A 16,800-nucleotide genomic window follows, 5' to 3' on the forward strand; every position below is an offset into this window, starting at 1 on the left:
GTCTGTAATCTTCAGTGACTCGTTTGAAGACGTATTTAGTTTGGATAGTTCGCTCCGACTATGCTTACTATGGAATTTATTGTGTACATGCTTTAAATGACAATTTCGTTCGATAATTGAAATAAAAGACAGTCTAAATTATTTTAAATATTTATTCCAAGCAACTGCTTTGCTCTCCTATCTCATATAATAGTAACTTGATAAATGTTGCGTCTCATTTCATAGTAATGATCTTGTTTCATCACTGGTAATGTTAGCCTTTTTTTGTGTGTACGTGTTTGTTAAACAATATGATAATAATTGTAGTGTTATATTACCTTGTGTATTTAGAAACTGTAGAATTTTTGTTCTATCACCAGAATTGCCATTTTCAACATTTGTTCGAGATTGTAAACGATACACTTGTACCGTTTACACTGCACCTGCGGAGCAATTGAGCTCATGACGTTTGATTTGATACCGTACCATCCAGCCAGCTGAATATTTAATTTTCCTGTTCTCTCGAAGTGTCACGAAAACCGGACACAGTTTCATATACGAATTTTTCCTACATTAGCTTATTTGCTTGTTGATTGGAATTTTTTCATGCTGTTAGAATGGAATATTGAAATACTTTACTTTAAAGATTGTGGTATGTTCTGTTCTGTACCGTCGCTGTATATAAAGGAGAGCAATAAAATATGACGATCGAAAATAAATATCTCTACTGATTTGTAATTTTAGTTTCTGTTTCTCAACAAACGGCACTGTAATGGATAACAATATATAATTTGTATTTTTTTTTAGTTTTAGCTTTTACTTTCAGTAGTAGTAATTGTATGTTCTTGCCTTAAAAGAAATCTACTAATTTCTATTTTTAAGTTTCTGATTTCGTACACCTGCATGCGGTATAATTTTTTTTGTAATTATTATATAATCTTGTTAATCTCTTGGTATCATTTCGAAATTTTATTCGTTTATTTTACAACATGCTTCGTGCATAGAACAATGTAGAATATACTGTTAATGTTTGCTCCTTTTCCTGGGTAAGTTTTTGCTTCTTGCCACTCAATGCAAACGGCTCGCCTGATTTAACGTTACTTGAGTAAAAGTAAAAGAAAACTAGAGTAGTGTAAATAGCTTACAGTCCGTCGCTTTGTGTTCTGTTTCTTGTTTTTCCACTAAGCACAAAGCGAATTTAATGTTTCCCTTGCTTGTAACTGCCACTACTGCTACTACAGCCAAGTTGTTGTGGTTGCACTTTTCGTTCCGGAGATTGGCCGCCGTGCGAGCAGCACTGGCACTCGCACCCTCAGTTAAGCCCCAATTGGGATTGCTGCTGAGACTGTTGCTGTTTAGCTTTCGAAAGGAGATCAGTTGTTCGCAAAATTGGATGCCGCAGGAGGAGTGCACTTTCCGCCGAAATGATCGGCAGTGCGTTTGTCCAGTGGTAATTGATAAGATGACTAATACTTTCGAAGATTCGGTCTTTGGTACGTACCTACAAATCGTGGAAAATTCAAACTGTGTCACTGTATCACTGTATTGTGGAAACCTAAAAAATACTCACAATCCCCTCTGGATCGATTAGTAGAAGGTGTTTAGGAGAATTGTTTTGCATCCCGGTAAGCACGTACTGACCTGGCGTTCCGGCTGATTCTCGTACCAGAAAATCGCCATCACTCTTCAGCAGGTGTTCACTCTGGGCCCGACTGATGTTTCCGTGATACCAAGATTCGGTGAGCAGTTGAGATTTTTGAATCTCAGACGAGATTGCGAACGGTTCTGTTATCAAGAAAAAAGTATTTGAAGAGAGCTTTTTTGTTATAGCTGTTTGTCCCACATAGTACAGGCATGATGCTTATACGAAAATTATAGATCTTAACAATAAACTCAAGTCCCTTTTTATACTTCTGTGCGATTTTTGAGTTGACGCGGTTTTTTATGACGATTTTTGAATTAACGCGGTTTTTTTAAACGGGTTTCTTTTACGCGGCGCCTATCCCCCGTGTAAAAAAAGACTTGAGGGAAGACAAGTTTGATTTTCAGGCAATATTTTTTTTTTACTTTCGTCGGGAAATATAAAATATAATTAATACATGTTATCTGCCTAAAAAACGAGGACTTCTATTTTTACAATTCGTATATTCGTGCATCTGGCATAAGGAAGCTTGACTAAAATATTAAATATAAAAATTGTTTTTAATGAGATTAATAATACGGACGGTACTTAAACTTAAACTTCTGTTTTTATACGACAGACTTCGTAGCCAGCTGTTACAATTGCAATGCCAGTTGCTACGATCCTATTGACTCTAACAGCCATTCCCAGCCGTGATTCGAACATACGCCGACTGGCTTATTAGGCCAGCATCATAGTTTATACCAATTAATCGTTCGAAATCATCTCAGAACTTTGGCTGTTTGCAACATTATGTATTTCGATTAGAGTAAATATACCGTAAAAATGCGAGCGAGATCACCTGATTTTTTAAATTATTCCTACAAATATTGAATACCGACAAAATACACATAGCAGTTGAAAACTATGAAAATTTTCAGATTCTATGTTCTACTGAATACGAATGTTAAAGATAAAAATCAACATAATTGGATATATGTATTAGAAAATAATATGTTAATAACACATTTGATTAGCCAGATCTCACTCCATAATAATTTCATTATTCCACCCTGATCGGACATCCATGGCACCTAAGTTCCATCTCTGATTATACATACATAACTATATGTTATATAAGATTTATCTCATCGGGTTTGGAATAACTTTTAGACCCACATTAATCGTTAACAAAAATAAACTTACGCATATCAAAAACATCCTTTACAATGGAACTGGAAGATATCGACTTATTGCTGTGCGAATTGGTATTAGAATGTTTGTCGTTTACGTAGTCATGATTGGGAAGCGGTGTGTTCAAATCTATCAGATTACTGGATATCCTTTCTCGGGTCTAAAACAAACAAACAGTGAGAGTTACATGCTTTCTTTCATAAACGTTACTGAACACTTACTCTCACACTAGAGGAACTTTGCGATTGCGAGGAATGATCGTTTTCGGTGAGTAAGTCTGGTGGCATTTTGTCTGGCAGATCGTTGTAATACTCTTTGTCAGTTTTAACAAACTCTCGAAATTTGCTTTGTGTTTCCGGTTTGTTGAAGAACTCCTTATAGCGAAGCTCAAACGCTTGGCCTATTGTTGCTATCAGATCTTGTGCCACACCGCCACCACATTCTAGTACATAGCATGCCCGCCATTCTTCTATATCTTTTGCCACGTACGCTACGAAATCTAGCGTATCCTAAAACGGTAGAAGGTTTAATTATTCATCACAGGACACAAGAGTACAGTTAACTGTCGCCTTACTGTATCACCACCAGAGGCAAACGATATTCGCGGCATATCATGCTGGGCAATCCAATCTCCTGTATCCACACTGACCAATGAGAGATATTTGCTAGATACCGTCAGCGTCACGTTAGTTCCTGCATGCTCCATCTGTGGTGTGTCCGATATGCACTGTAGTACCCGTTTGTCCACACGGCGCTTTTTGAGAGATTTCAAGCCTGCTGCTTCACATACCCGGTTAATGCACTCTCTTAAATAAACATTGACGTTGTTAATTTTACATCACATTTAGCGTTAGGCATTGTACGCATTTACTTACTTTGCTACTTGTGATCTCGTGGCGAAATCCAACGTTTTCATTGACGCCCGTATTTCCAGACAACCTATGTACTGAAATTTTACGAGAAAAGCAATATTCATGGTTTTAAAGTCAAGCTGTGTGAATAAACAGTGAAGCTTAAAAATCAAAAACTAAAAATCATGCACCAAAAGCAACTCGAAGCAGAAAAGTTAAGCCTAAAATAAAATATGCATCACCTACTTGAGACAAACATAATGGAAAATAAAAATTTACTCTACTCCAGAAAATTAATCCGTACCAAGTAAAATAATAAACTAAAATATGTTCATTTACCAATGTTCGATACAACAATGCACTGAGTTCGATGAAGTAAATAAAGTAGAGGACCCAGCGCGCGTTGCTACGCCATTCTAAAAAGGGGGAAGATGCATAATGCTGAAGGTAATTGTAATCTTGCAACCAACAGCTTTCTTTTAGACAAACCAAGATATTCCTGAATCATACCGCAAATTTCTAAGATCACGTAGCAATTTTAGTTTTATTACCAACCCTTACAATAGTGATATTGACAAAATCGCAATAAATATCAGTGCAGTTCGTTTGAAAACAGTTGAAAACTGGTCAGAAACCATAGACTTATAGTAATCTCAACATTTTTTTCTTTATATTTTCATTTCAACAATATATTTTTTCTTAATTTTGTTTTTAAAATAAGTATTACGTTTTATTACTTTTATTTAATTTGATTCATTATCTAGGGTTCATCGATTTATTATTAGGTACCAAATTTATTCTATCTTTTCGTATGGACGGCAATACTCACAGCCTGCGGCCGTCTCGCCCTAAATAATCTAATTTTTGGTGGTATTGGTAATGACTAATGTTTTATGGAAGAATATAAAATTTCTCGAGCTCGATTACTTTTTGAATTATGCAAAAATTTCTGTTTAATTTGTATGAGACCCACCACCTCCCCCCCACCTTCCACAGGGAGAAGGGGTCACAAACTAACATAGAAAAAAACTTGCGTCCACAATCCCCCATATGCCACATTCGGTTCCATTTGCTTGATTAATAGTCGAGTTATGCTGAAATTTCATTTCTTTTTTATATGTTCCATTTGTATGGGAGCCCCTCTTTTCAGAGGAGAGAGGGGTCTCAATCCGCCTTAGAAAAAAATCCTGTCTCTAGAAACCGCCACATGTCAAATTTGGTTCCATTTACTTCATTAACAGTCGAGTTATGAGGAAATTTTTGTTTCATTTGTATGGGAGCTCCCCCTCTTAAAGGACAGAGGGGTCTCAATCCACCATTGAAAAAATTTCTACCTCCAAAAACCTTCACATGCCAAATTTGGTTCCATTTGCTTGATTAGTTCTCGAGTTATGCAGAAATTTGGGTTTCATTTGTATGGGAGCCCACCCTTCTAGAGGGGGAAGGGGTCTCAAACCAAGCTCCTCACATCATACGCAATGTGTATGCCAAGTTTAATAAAAATCCGTTGAGCGGTTTGGGAGTCTATACCGGACACACAAACAGCATTTCATTTTTATATATATAGATTTCAATTTTATGATTTTAATTTAATAGTTTTTTTAATAGGCATTTAATAGTTTTTATAAAAGTAACGCTTGCGTGCACCATACAAATTAGTCGCATTTTGTAATATGATAACTTTCGAAAAACAGGACTCGAACGAGGTCGAAACTCTATCATGTAATATTGTAATAGATAAGTTACTCCCTTTAAAGGGCTGAATAGAGAAAAGAAGTAGATAACTTCACCAGAAGAAATAACTGTGCTTCAGTTGGAGTTGTGTGCAGCTGTTCAGCTAACCAGGCAAATGAAGATAGTGCGCGAAACTTCAACCATTAGTATTTCACGTGATGTGTTACGGCACGATTTGAGTGTAGGTAATTTTTGTTGTTGTTGAGGGGTTTTGACTACTTAATTGAGTACTTAATTGAAGTTGAATTAAAAACCCGAAACCTCTGCAAGCGGAACGAAAGCTACGGCCCTTAATAGATAGTTATATTGTTTCCCCGCGAATATTGTTTCCGTACGATGGTATTTTCTGCGAAAATGTTTACCCCGAAAACCTAGTATCGTGGGGTGGTTGTACTATTGCTTTTAAAACTAGTGAAAAGGGATGTGCGACAGAATGTACCGGAATTTCTGTGCTTGATTTTGGTAGAAATCAGTACAAGAATTTGAACGTCCGAATGAAGAAACGGCTTTCAATTCAAATTTTTCAATTCAAATATATTACAAAATTGAAATGAAGCATAAAATTTACTCATAGAAAAAATTTCAGGTCAATCATTCTGTTCTAGATGCCCTTTTACTTCAAAAGTAAAAAAGGAAATATTCGCGCATTCATTATTTTCGGAATTTTTCGGAATTTTTGTTTTTGACAGATGATAACTTTTGAATGCATAGTCAGAATGTTGTGATATTCGTTGTTGTGGATAAATTGTATTTCAGTGTATTTGTACGCCTAATTACTAACGCGATACACTGAGAATTTATAAACTGATTGTCTACATAACAATTTTTAGGCGTATTACATTAATTCGTTGGACATCGGAGAAATGTCTGCGAATTATTCTCTGAAAATCGAAAAAAAAAATCACAGTTGGACGAGGCACCAGAGCAGTTTAAATCAGAATGCTGGCATAATATGGTGGCGTGTTAATCAGTCAAAGGCTTCACACCAAGGAGCACTCCAGAAGCCCTGATAGGTTTATGAACGAATCGTTGTTCACTTATTAGCAGATGATAAGTTTGTTGATTCAAAATGATGTTATTCTAAATTCGAAACCGCTAATACAATTGCAGCCTTGAGTCCAAGCCATTTCTTAATTGGTAAAGCACTAACCGTTATAGTCGTGCCCTTATATAATGGACTCAAGGAGATTACTTAACCTTCCGTTACTCGCGCTGTTGTATTTTGTACAACACTTGTAAATTTTTGGATGCCATTTTGTTTTAAAGTAACAGATCGATGTCAAACCAAAATGTATTCTTCAATAAACTTATTATGAACAAAATGACATAATTATTTAATACATGAATGCTTCAAACTGTTCAGCAAAATAGATGAGCATGAACCGAAATCGCAGAAACGATGCAATCGGCGTATGAGGGGTACCGCACTTGGTCCGTTCTGGAGTTTTCTCTTATTTCTTCAAAAGGGAAAAGGTTTTCTGTATACAGCAAAGTTATTCAGCAGTTGATGGTCATTCCGCAGGTGTGCAAAAGATTATAATTTCGTGACTTCACGGCGCTAGTGTATGGGCTAGTTTTCTGAATGTGTTCTATCTACGGAATCTGTTTATTTGTATGATCCTGTTTTCAGAAAATGTTTTAGTGGACCAAAAATGCTGGCTGATGAACGCAAGTATCCAATTTTCACACTATGTATCATTACTGTGCAAAAAACTTTCTAAACATCCTGCCCAATTAAATCAAAACACCACATCAGCCCTACTTTCCAATCACAGATGCCCTACTTTCTGCCAACTGCAGAAATGGTATCATGTGATGAGATGATTTATGTGAAAAATATCTAAGAAAACATGATAACTACTAGAAAAAAATTAATCAATAGAATGCTACATCATTTAGGAACGATAAAAGTATCTTTCCGAATGCAGTAACTTGTATATGGCCGCAATTGTAAGATGTACAATTTACAGCGGGTTTTGGCGCCACCTGGTGACAAACTTATAAAATTTTATCCCCCAAACGATAGGTCTTAACCTACTGATTAACTTTGCTGAAGACAGTAACTTTCTATACAACTAGGATTCCGAGATATTCCGAAGTAAAAAGTGTTGTACAAAATACAACGCGCGAGTATCCGTGTTACAAAAGTTGGCGCGAGTAACGGAAGGTTAACTTAATTGAGCAGATGCCAATAAATACAAAAACGGGTAGAGTCGTTTTGGCAAAAACGATCAGTGGAACTCCAAAAGAGTGTCCTAAGCTGCCTACGTTGTTATTTGAAGGATTGCCGTTACCACAAGTTTGGAGATCTGGAGATCAACCTGGTAATGATAGTGTTTCTAAGAAATACAATCCAAAGCATTGTATATGATGGCTATGCCGGGGGAATTCAGCACCCAAGGTCGATAGAGAAGTGGTTACACTAATCAATGCCACCTAAGCAAAGTGAAGACTACATTCCGTTTCCGAAGCTTGACCTTCTATTTTGATTCAGCAGAATTCGCCGGCAACTGTTAGGATACAGGTGAGCGATATAAACAAGCACGGAACAGGCATAACTCGGTCTTGCGGAGGAAAAAGCGCCATCAGGAAGAACGAGATCGCGAGGCGATGGAAAAACTGTACCGTGCTCATGATAAACGGAAGTTCTACGAGAAGTTAAACCGTTCGCGCAAAGGCTATGTGCCGCAGGCCGATATGTGTCGGGACTCAGACGGTAATCTTCTCACGAACGAACGCGAGGTGATCGAGAGGTGGAAGAAGTATTATGACGAGCACCTTAACAGCGATGTAGCTGAACATGAAGGTGATGATATGGCAATAGATCTTGGAGCACGTGAAGAAGACGACAGAATACCAGCCCCCGACCTCCAGAAGGTAGCAGACGAGATCGGTCTGCTGAAGAACAATAAAGCGGCTGAAGCTGATCAGCTACCGGCGAGCTGCTGAAATAGGGTGGTGACGCACTGGCTAGAGTGCTGCACTGGGTCATTGTCAAGATTTGGGAGGAGGAGCTACTACCGGAGGAGTGGACGGAAGGTATCGTGTGTCCGATCTTCAAAAAGGGCGACAAGTTGGATTGTTGTAATTACCGCGCAATCACACTGTTGAACGACGCCTACAAGGTACTCTCCCAACTTTTATGTCGTCGTTTATCACCATTTGCAAAGGAGTTCGTGGGGTAATATCAAGCGGGATTTATGGATGCTCGTGCCACCACGGATCAGATTTTCGCGCTTCGGCAAGTGTTGCAGAAATGTCGCGAATACAACGTGCCCACGCATCATTCATTCATCGACTTCAAATCGGCATATGACACGATCGATCGAGATCAACTATGGCAGATTATGCACTACTACGGATTTCCGGATAAACTAACGCGATTGGTCAAGGCGACGATGGATCGAGTAATATGTGTTGTTCGAGTATCAGAAGCAATCTCGTGTCCCTTTGGATCTCGAAGAGGGTTACGGTAAGGTGATGGGCTTTCATGTTTGCTGTTCAACATCGCTTTGGAGGGTGTGATAAGAAGAGCGGGTGGCACGATATTTACGAAGTCCGTCCAGCTTCTTGGTTTCGCTGACGACGTTGACATCATTACACGTACCTTTGAGAGGATGGCAGAAACGTACATCGGACTAAAAGCTGAAGCAAAACGGATTGGACTTGTCATTAATGTATCGAAAACAAAATACATGAAAGGAAGAGGTTCTAGAGAAGTGAATGCTGACCTCCCTCCCCGGATTCATTTAGACGGTAATGAAATCAAGGTGGTAGAAGAGTTCGTTTATCTGGGCTCACTGGTTACCGCAGACACCAACACCAGCAGAGAAATACAAAGACGCATTATGGCAGGAAATCGTGCCTACTTTGGACTCCGTAGGACGGTGCGATCGAACAAAATTCGCCTCCGCACGAAGTTAACAATCTACAAGACGCTGATTAGACCGGTAGTCCTTTACGGCTATGAGGCATGGACTGTGCTCGTGAAGGACCAACGCGCCCTTAGTATTCTCGAATGGAAGGTGTTGCGCATCATCTACGGCGGAGTGCAGATGGAAGACGAAACGTGGAAGAGGCGAACGAACCATTAATTGCATCAGCTGTTTAGGGAACCACCCATCGCTCACACTGCAAAAATTGGTCGCCTGCGATGGGCTGGGCACGTCGTGAGGATGTCGGACTACAGCCCGGTTAAAAAAAGTGTCCCATCTGAGGCCGTACCTTGCGGCCATATGGAGATCAACGCTACCTGCAAGTTGCTTAACTAAATGTTGTTAGGTCGAGAGTGAAAGAAAGCTTAGGACAATACTAGGTGGGTTTTCATGGGACTGTGAAATCTGATCCGTGATACTTCGGATCAGATTTTTACATTTCGACAAATCCTATCAAAATGTCGACAATATGACATGCCCACATGTCATATTTTCATTGATTTCAGGGTAGCAGGTTATACAGTCGTACGGGAATAGCCATAGCGGATAATGCTATAACAGAAATATAATGTTACAGATAGAACACATAACATATAATGCGTTACGTGCACGTTTCGGGACCACTCTCGAGTCTTTTCGAATCATGTTGAAGATTGCGGCAATGCGATGGATTATTCTGCATGTTGTTTAACATTACCATTGAGGATGTGATTCGGCGAGTGGGCGTCGAAACAAATGGCCCGATTTTCAGCAAAAGTACCCAACTGCTAGGCTTCGACCACTTCAACGTTATCACTAGGAATTTCACGACGATTGCCCAATCTACATCAGAGTAAAAGCAGAGCCAAGGAGGATTGTCCCAAGAACCAATGTATCGAAAACTGAATATAAGGGAAAAAGAAGCGCAAGACAGAACAACATTTTACGGACAGTGACAATTAAGAACTGGATGAGGTTTTGATGAGTTCATATAGGTATTTCTGATATTTGGTCAAAAAACAAAATTCAACGATACATTTAAGCCGAACATCGGACCAGCTTTGCTCTCCGCAAGACGTTTTGATAATGAAGTACACGGTGTCGCACATAGCTGACGATGTACAAAATGCTAATCAGACCGGCAGACCTCTACGGACTTGTAACCATGCTTGCGGAAAGCATTCGAACGAAAGATGTTGCGGAAATGCGGACTATTTTCGGCAGAGCATTGCAGGTTAAAACTTAAATGTAGTTTGATTTGGGCAATTTTAGGAAGAATGAATTGGAAGTATTGTACATTATGAATTCTAAAATTATAATTGTTAATTTTTTAATGTATTATGGGAATTACCTTGAGAGTGGGTGCATTAATTTTTTATTGTGAACATATTGGAAAAATATATTGAATATACTTAAAAAGATAAATATTAGATGTACCTAAAACCTAACCTAACCTAAAAGCATTGCTATAGCAAATAAGCAAAAAAGTTATATTATACCATGCAAAGTAAACTGGTTTCTATGTTGTTACAAAAACAAAACAAAAAATCAGATAGGCAGATAGCTTTACAGAAAAAATATGCAAACATGACACCCCAAGATAAATGAATTATTAAATGAAATACAACAGAAACTAAAAATAGAACGACGAATGTTAACAAGTTAAGATTGAGCAAAGAATATGAATAACACTAAATGTTATACTGAGCATGCAAACAAAAACCTGTAGGAATCGACTCATACTTATGCAAAGCAGATATATAAGAATATAAAATAAAACTTGAAACTGCTTACCCGCACATCGAACGTGACACCTTCGTTCATGATGACATGGTCCGGATGTAGCCAGTCCGGTGTCGGTTTGCTGTTGAAGCTCTTATCCAAACCGGATGCTTCACCGTTACGCGGCATTATTGCACCGTCCGTAAATCGGTTATGCTGCTCGTATAGTTATGGAACTCACCAAAGAATCCTTCACTATAATCCACTCAATATATTCAGCAGGCCTTCCAATGTGGTGGTTTTCTTCAGAAACTCGATAAAAGTTGTGCATACGAGAGCATTTGAGTCGTGAATAGCTTAGCTTAATCACACACGCATGCCGTTCTTTGTTGTCGTAGCATATTAAACATATTCCTTCAATCGACTATACTTGATCACACTCTCTCCTTTATTGAACGCACCGAGTCTTTCCATGCATTTTTCTCTATATTATTCACTACACGCCTGAAGCTAAACGTCGATCAACTGTTACAAGACTATTCTCGCTGTGTGTTGTTCGGTTCGTAAACCTTATTACTCAACGCTTCCTCGAAATTTATTTTGAATGGTTTTTTTTGCAAAACCTGCAAGCGTGTATATTTTACGAAACAATTAAGGTTGAAAGTTTCGTCATCAAATTTTACATTAATAGCTTTAGATGCGTCACAGATGATATATGAGACTCAAATTTTGTAAAAACCAATTTGTAAATGAAATGAATTGGAACTAGACAAAAAATTTATAATTCATTGCAAACATTTTTGAGTTTTTTAAGATCTGTTGAAAAACGAACATGAAATTTACAACACATATTTGACCACTGCAAACTAACTATTATAACATCTGTTTTTAAATGGGTTGAAACATCGAACAAAAAAATACACAATACGTAAGCACTATCATAATCTTTTACATGAATAATATTTTAAATAATTTAACAACGCATAATATTGATTGAAAAGTTATAGTCCGGAACTATTTTCACGATTGGTTCACTGCTATTTTCACAATTTACCTTATTCTCCAATGGAAATAAGGTAGATAGTTTCATCACTGCTTAAACATTTATTATTCGCATAACAAACTCGGTAATTTCTAAAACTATTTGATCTACCGCGGTCAAAAGACGGAATCTTGTAAGTTGAAATGATTAAATTGAGAGGAAGGTCTTTGAACATTTGCCAAGAAAATCAAACTAGACCGAGTAGGTACCGAGCGATGGCAAAAACTGTAAGCCCGAGAAAGGCTCAGCCCTTCTGATGCTTTTTCAGTCTTCCTTGTACCTCTCGACCAATCTCACAATAACACTACCGTAAAATCACAAAATATACTATCAAACATAATTTTTAGGCTGCCGAACTCATTTTAAAACAAATAATGTCACCTTTTTACTTTGCACTCGCGTTTTTATTGCCATAAATTACTATGCGGAGGAATGTTGAAAACAAACTTTTTGGAAAACTTTTCTTCTACCCGTTCTTCGTTGCAAATATAAATGAGACAGTCGTTGTTCGTGATCTGATAGTGTTCGTGTGACAGTTTGACATTTGTAAAATTTCAACATCATTATAGCAGAATAATTATAGCACTATAGCAGAACAAGTTGATGGAACAGGGTGGAACAGAAAATGGCTACTGATGGGTACTTTTCTGTGTAATATGCAAAAACGTCATAAGGCGCTGAGGTGAAAATAGACTTCTTTTTCGATATAACATCAACGAGATGATTTAGAGCAAGGGGCCTATCAATTTTATAAAAAATATTAGTTAACACTCATATCATAATTTTTATCATCACTCTTTGAATGTTTCCTACCCACCATCGTATGTAGAAATAAAATGAAGACCGACAATAACTTTTCTGTCAGACCATACCCCTCCATCCTTATTTTTCCTCGAAGGTATATTGCTGTTGCAGTTGAAAACCGTAATAATCGACTCGCGACATTCGGTTTTATTCTTGTTCTGTGCGTCGCAACTACGTCGCACGTGGTGCGCTGTATTGTGCATCAATGTGCGATTAGAGCGCACCACGTGCGACGTAGTTGCGACACACAGAGCAAGAATAAAACCGAATATCGCACGTCCATTATTACGGTTTTCAATACTAAATGATACCAATAGTCGAAATATAATTTTATTCGCCAAATAGCTTATTTATCTTGCTTATTTACTTATACAGTCAACTTTCGTTCGTTGGGCTATCTTTAACTGGGCTACGTTTTAATCGGGCTCCCGTTAATTGGGCTATAGCCCATCTAAAACGAAGTCAAACGTCATTTCTGACAGCGTATTTTTTCTTCCGAGGGGCTCTTGAATATAGTTCGTTCAAGTGTAAAAAATAATTTATATAGAAAATATTAAAATTAATTGAATGGAAAACAATTGCATCATATCGTTTGCCGATCCCTTATGAACTTGACCCTCCTATTTTTAGCATCACGGTGAAACAATTAAAAATGCCAGTATATATTAACATTGTAGCATGAAAATCAGCTATTTACATGTTAAACAATCTAGAACTAAATTTCAACAATGAAAAGATCCTCTTTGATTCTGTATTTAACATAAGTGTGCGGGCGTTTTATTCGAATTCAAGAGGGCGAAGGATCCTCTTTTTACGTTTCCTAGATACGGAAACGAAACGCGAATTTCTTCCTTAAGAACAGGAAGATAGCCTTAGCACTTGGTTTGTGAGTTCGGATTACAACGTTCCTTAAAACAGGAGACGTCTAGGGATCATGTGATATCATTCCTTAGCAACAGGAAAAGCATCTACATGCGAGGTCTTTAGAACTAGAACACTACTTTATTAAATCGAAACTTAGCTTATATAGTCACAATTATTTACATTACAGAAAAATTTCCCTCTTTTGGGTATCGCTTACATTCTATCCTAATCAAATGTCCAAAAGTTTCAAATTCCATCAAAATGTCATAGTAAGAATGAAACGGATAGTTCAATTCATATCAACATAACAGAGATAGATATAAAACTATATGGGTCTATTTGCCTACCAATACATAAACTTCTATTTGATTTGAAACATGAATTTAAAAGGAACTTAATTTGTATGATAGAAAGAGAAACACATATTTGTCTTAATCTATAAACCTACTCTAAGCATCCTATGGACCTACGTTTATGCTTTCTATGCACCTATGCATTCAAATCGTGGCTTCGTTGCTCTAATACAATAAAAGAGTTAAAATTTCCCTTGCGCATGATAATGCACACAACACGTGCATGGATACGCTGCTGTCACCGCGTGTGGGCGTATACAAATTAGATAAACAGAAAAAAGGCGAAAAGGCGTGGAAAGGCGAAAGGAGCACAAATCCTTTAGCCCTCGTCCTTTTCATTTCACTTTCGTTTCGGTGTGATCTCCACCTAACGCAATAATTCACCAGGATGTCTGATGCCAACTCATTATAGGCAACAGATAAGCCAAATTTAAGCGGTACGACTTCAAAATAAGTGTATATTTTTATAAACCTTTCTGCGACGATATCGACAAAAACAATCGATATATCCCTCGGTTTTGACATCTCAGCCCAATTAACGAAAGTCTTTCACTAAACGGGCTAAGAGCTTATTGCAATTAGCGAAAGTTGACTGTAGTGGAAATTACCATCGGTGTCAGATTTCAGCCAATATTTTTGACTTTTTCACATTGGAAAGCTTATGATCACCACATATTGTTGCAAACAGCTTGAAATACTTCTAGGGGAACATACCTATTGATCTGGAACCGATTTTAATCGGTTTACTGGGAATTTGGCTACTTGTTCATTTTACTCACAGTTCCCCTACAAAAATATATTCTTTTCAATGAAATTACTGTGAAATTTGCTCCGACCTTAATGTTGATGCGTGTGTGTTAAGAAAGGAAAGATAGAGAGAGAGAGAGAGAGAGAGAGAGAGAGAGAGAGCGTTTTTGTTTTTTTAACCTGGGTTTATAACTTGGGTTTAAAAAGTGCAACCCAGAGCAAAACTAAGTTCAACCTGAGTGAAAAAACAAACGTTTTGTCAGCCGTTCGATTGGAACTAGAGCGACCCTAGATTGGACCTAAGCAAAAAAAAACGGTATAAGACTCAAACAACAGTCGCTGCGCGAGAACGCCACACGCTTGCGCTGGCGCTGTTGTCAGATAATATGCAAGTAAATTTATAGCATTGCTAAATTTATAGCAAGCTGTTTTGCGTAGCGCGAAGACTGCACCACGTGATGCTAATCTTTTTTCCAAGTTTTAGGGATGTCACTGAAACGATGTTTTGTTAGAAAATTTGTTATCTTGAACCCCATGATTTCTTTGTTTTTTATCGGCCTTAAAGACCCACATGAAGTGAAATTTTTAAAATGCGTTAATCCTGTCTAAAACCGTTGATAAAGTTGAAATTATTCCAAAAAAATGCGTTCTTGTTTGTTTTATTGTTAACAGATTCTTAAATATCTACAGTACCGTGTACCCCCGTTGGTATGACCTTCTTTAATCTGAACATTTTTAATCTGTACCCCGGTGGTATGAATGCGTTCACATTAAAAACCGATCAAGCGTCACACACAATTGACGTTAAAGTGGACCGGTAAATTAAAAAAAAGCAAAAATTCTTAATGCGTTTCCTCTTGCTCAGGAGCTTTGGCAATATAGCTCATATGCAACTTATCTCTCTCCAGTACTCAAAATAGACCATTTTAGTCGAAACTGCCGAGCCAATTTCGTATTATACAAACCGAACTTTTAGAATTCGCGCATGTTTGAGATGATTTCAAAACGTTTGTTTTCGTCAAATCAAAACAACAAGTTCACAGGGTGCGCGTCTTGCGCGTGTGTGAAAATGAATAGAGTTACCAAATATTCAGATTAAAAATGAACTCGCCCAATCTGAACGAGCTATTTTTCATATTAGCGGGGGTTGAGTGTACTATTATTCTTACAGAAAAATGAAGTTTAACTAATCGACAGAAAATTTTCTCCTCTTTAATATGGAGAAAAGAGATTTGAAATTGGAGCACCGCGGCCGGTGAAATTTGTGTTTATGTGCATGTACTTTCTTTCTTCAAGCAAAATGTCAACTTTAATGCATATCTCAAAAACTATCCTACTTTAAATTTTTCTGACCATATTTTCGGATTCAGCGGCCAATTTTACATGAAACATCACCTTCAGCTTACTGAGTTCACGCTTTTCGTTTTGTTTTGTTAACTAGTGTAATCATCCAGAAGATTGCCGAACTAAGTAGGGGAATGTCGTCGTGGTTGGGCCATCTTTTGGTCCACAAATCTCATTTCAAAACAAACTTGGAAATTTAACAAAGGTCTAAATACGAACTATTAATAAGACCTTTATTAAATTTTCAAAGTTTCTTTTGAAATGAGATTTGTGGACCAAAAGATGAACCAACCACGACGACATTCCCCTATTGTTCTATCTTAAGTATTTACGGCGCACTCACTTCACACTGGGTGGTGCACCCAGAGCATTATCTAATTATTAGATAAGTAACTGAGCTGGAGCAGAAATACCATAACATGCGTGATTTATCTCATGAATACTTCCTAAGCTGTTTAGTTTTTGTTCTAGGGATGATTTCATGAGCCGAAACAAATTGAAATTAGACAATTAAATTGGTCTACTATTCAGCTATACAGCTATTTATTGACTGTGTTTTTCATAAATTTTATTTTTTATTACTTTCAAATAGATACAAATCTATGATGTAACTTGTTTCACAAAGCTTTCG

The 16,800-nt window shown here is 37.5% G+C and overlaps 1 protein-coding gene across 9 annotated transcripts; it reads right to left on the bottom strand.

Moving 5' to 3' along the window:
• Window positions 1-173: 173 nt before the first annotated feature.
• Window positions 174-12,527, bottom strand: LOC128734181 (SHC-transforming protein 1). 9 transcript variants are annotated; one of them, XM_053828236.1, is made up of 8 exons: window positions 12,439-12,527; window positions 11,088-11,525; window positions 3,670-3,740; window positions 3,369-3,600; window positions 3,016-3,303; window positions 2,807-2,954; window positions 1,550-1,764; window positions 174-1,480 (listed from the first exon to the last, which is right to left on the bottom strand). In XM_053828236.1, exons 2-8 carry the CDS (start codon window positions 11,202-11,204, stop codon window positions 1,292-1,294), a joined length of 1,260 nt encoding a protein of 419 aa, XP_053684211.1. In that variant the 5' UTR covers window positions 11,205-11,525; window positions 12,439-12,527; the 3' UTR covers window positions 174-1,291. The 9 variants fall into 9 exon arrangements, with proteins under 9 accessions (XP_053684211.1, XP_053684207.1, XP_053684215.1 ...); XM_053828232.1 differs by having other exon boundaries at window positions 11,088-11,638; window positions 12,439-12,526; XM_053828240.1 differs by having other exon boundaries at window positions 11,088-11,519; window positions 12,366-12,515.
• Window positions 12,528-16,800: the final 4,273 nt, after the last annotated feature.

This window comes from Sabethes cyaneus, chromosome 2 (assembly GCF_943734655.1).
Source record: "Sabethes cyaneus chromosome 2, idSabCyanKW18_F2, whole genome shotgun sequence".
Lineage (NCBI taxonomy): Eukaryota > Metazoa > Arthropoda > Insecta > Diptera > Culicidae > Sabethes > Sabethes cyaneus.